Raw genomic sequence first — 2,170 nt, forward strand, 5'->3', positions numbered from 1 at the left:
CTGGAGCATGACGTTGTCAATGCTCCTTGATTGCACTAATGCGTGGAGGATGGCACTCCTTGAGGAGAAGCCACAGATGTTCCATTGCAGAATACTTAGTTTGCGTGCCATGATGTTTCTAAGTGATAGTTACATCAGAGACATCGTCGTATTCGGATTGACAGTCGGAGTCTGACAACTCCACTGTGAGATCCTCACTGCCTGAGGGGTCTCCTTCGGCTGTCAGGCTATCCCTGGGTCCACTGGGGGGTGGAGAGCCTTTGGTAGCTCTGACTTGGCGTGTTTGGCTTTTTCTCTGGCTAGGCTGTTTCTGTGCATTGGCTGGCCTTGCCTGGGCAGGGTCAGCTTGTTCTGATTCAGCTTGTGGCACTGAATCAGCCTGGCTAGGCTCTGCCTGTGAGGGCATAGCCTGGGTTGAAGTGGGAGGGGAGTCTCGACCTGGGGTGAGGGAGAGGATTGGGCTGATTTGGCGCTCTCCATCTTCCTTCCCTTTACGCTTGCAACAGTCTGTTTTAATGTCGTCATGGCGATCTCGACTGCCTTATCTGCCTCTTCCTTGGTCCTGGACAAGGATGCTGCCACTGCTGTGACTACAGCAGTGATCAGGATCGACATGTCCCCCTCGTCGAAGAGCATGTCTTCTGGATCTGGGGAGGACCTTGTGGTGCTAATGGAACCTTTCTTCCTGTGGTTCCTCTGCACTTGTTTTACTTGGGGGAACTCCTGTTTGTCGGAGATCTCCGGTTTCGGCTGGGGGGCAGCTTCCTTCCTCTTAGGAGGTTGGGAAGCCTATTTGCTTTTGTTCCTCCCCCAGACGTAGGTGCCTGGGGGGGCAGGAACAAGGTCTGGTCGCTTCTTAGCAACCTCTTGCCGTTTGTGGGCCGCCTCTTTCCTGACAGAGCAGGCCAGGCTCCAGGCATGATGCCTCTTGGCACAGTTAGGACATTTGGCTGTTGTGTCCTTCTTTTCTTCTTTTTTATGCCTTGATGCACCCTCGGTGTTGTGTGCCTTCTACAACACCACATTTTGGCTTGGGTGTGCAGTTAGCCTGGTGTGTCCGTACTTTTGGCACTTGAAACACCAGTGGGTTTAGGCACATACGTACTTATGTGATAGGTACCCCAGTTACCCAGAAGGGTAGAGCTTGGGGTACCTTTCATGGTCACCAGGACTTGCCTGGTTGGAGTCCCTTTCCCCCTTTGACAATCGGGAAGCCTCCACAACCTGTGGGTGTGATGCGATCACCTCCACATCATACGAGACTGAGAAGCCAAGTAGCACCATCTTTACCCTCTTTTCCTCGGGATTCAGTGGCGAGAGCTCACTTCCTCCCATCTTTTAGCTCCTTTGTTTCCTTCAGGAAACAAAGGATGGCCTGATCTTTGGGCATGATGATCCTGCCTGATCTCGCGCAACCCGGATCGGCAGCCGGGTTTTGCGCTGGCTCTCCAAAGCCCTGACCATTTGTAGGCATTGTCGAAGCCTTCGGGGTTTTGGGGGGGACCTTGAACACATGCATGCACGCACACAACAACACAAACACACCACGCACCAAAACCCACACACGCACGCACGCACGCACGCACGCACGCACACACACCCACATGCACACCACACACACGCATGCAGCACCACCCCAAGCACGCACACACACCCCACACCACACGCACGCACGCACGCACGCACGCACACACACACACACACACACACTGCCACCACTGGGTACCCAGCGCGAAAAAGGGACAGCTCTGCATAAGCCTCCCCTGAAAGTTCACAGCCTCTCTTTCATTAAGACTTCTGCAGGGCCACCCATGGAAACTGGGCACCTTGCGGTCCCAGGCTAAACTGTGGGGGATCTCGGAGCAGCAAGAAGCCCCAGAGGTATGAAGCCATGGCCCACCAGCGTGTGAACACGCCCTGATTCTGTACCAACTCATGCCCCTTAACCACCCTGGGGTAATTGGGTGGCTCAGGGGAAGTTGGCCTTGCCAGCCCTCCTCCCTCCAGATAACTCACTGGCAACTACCAGTATAAATGGATAAGTCGGGGCGAAGGGTGCTATCCCTCCCACCCAGCAAGCAAATTGGGCTGTGGGTCCAATTGGGAGGGCAAACGTTGGGGCGCAGGATGGGAACAAGAGTTATTTGTCCTGCCTGCGCCTGGCGGCGCC

General features: G+C 54.9%; 1 protein-coding gene across 1 annotated transcript in view; it reads left to right on the forward strand.

The window, feature by feature from the left end:
- The first annotated feature begins 7 nt into the window (after window positions 1-7).
- LOC119573520 overlaps window positions 8-2,170 on the forward strand; it is a 3,877-nt gene continuing 1,714 nt past the window's right edge. Inside the window, exons 1-2 of the mRNA XM_037920735.1 lie at window positions 8-122; window positions 1,904-1,956. Coding sequence (XP_037776663.1) covers window positions 8-122; window positions 1,904-1,956 — 168 coding nt within the window. The remainder of the gene's footprint in view (window positions 123-1,903; window positions 1,957-2,170) is intronic.

Source organism: Penaeus monodon, chromosome 5 (genome assembly GCF_015228065.2).
Source record: "Penaeus monodon isolate SGIC_2016 chromosome 5, NSTDA_Pmon_1, whole genome shotgun sequence".
In the NCBI taxonomy this organism is placed as follows: domain Eukaryota; kingdom Metazoa; phylum Arthropoda; class Malacostraca; order Decapoda; family Penaeidae; genus Penaeus; species Penaeus monodon.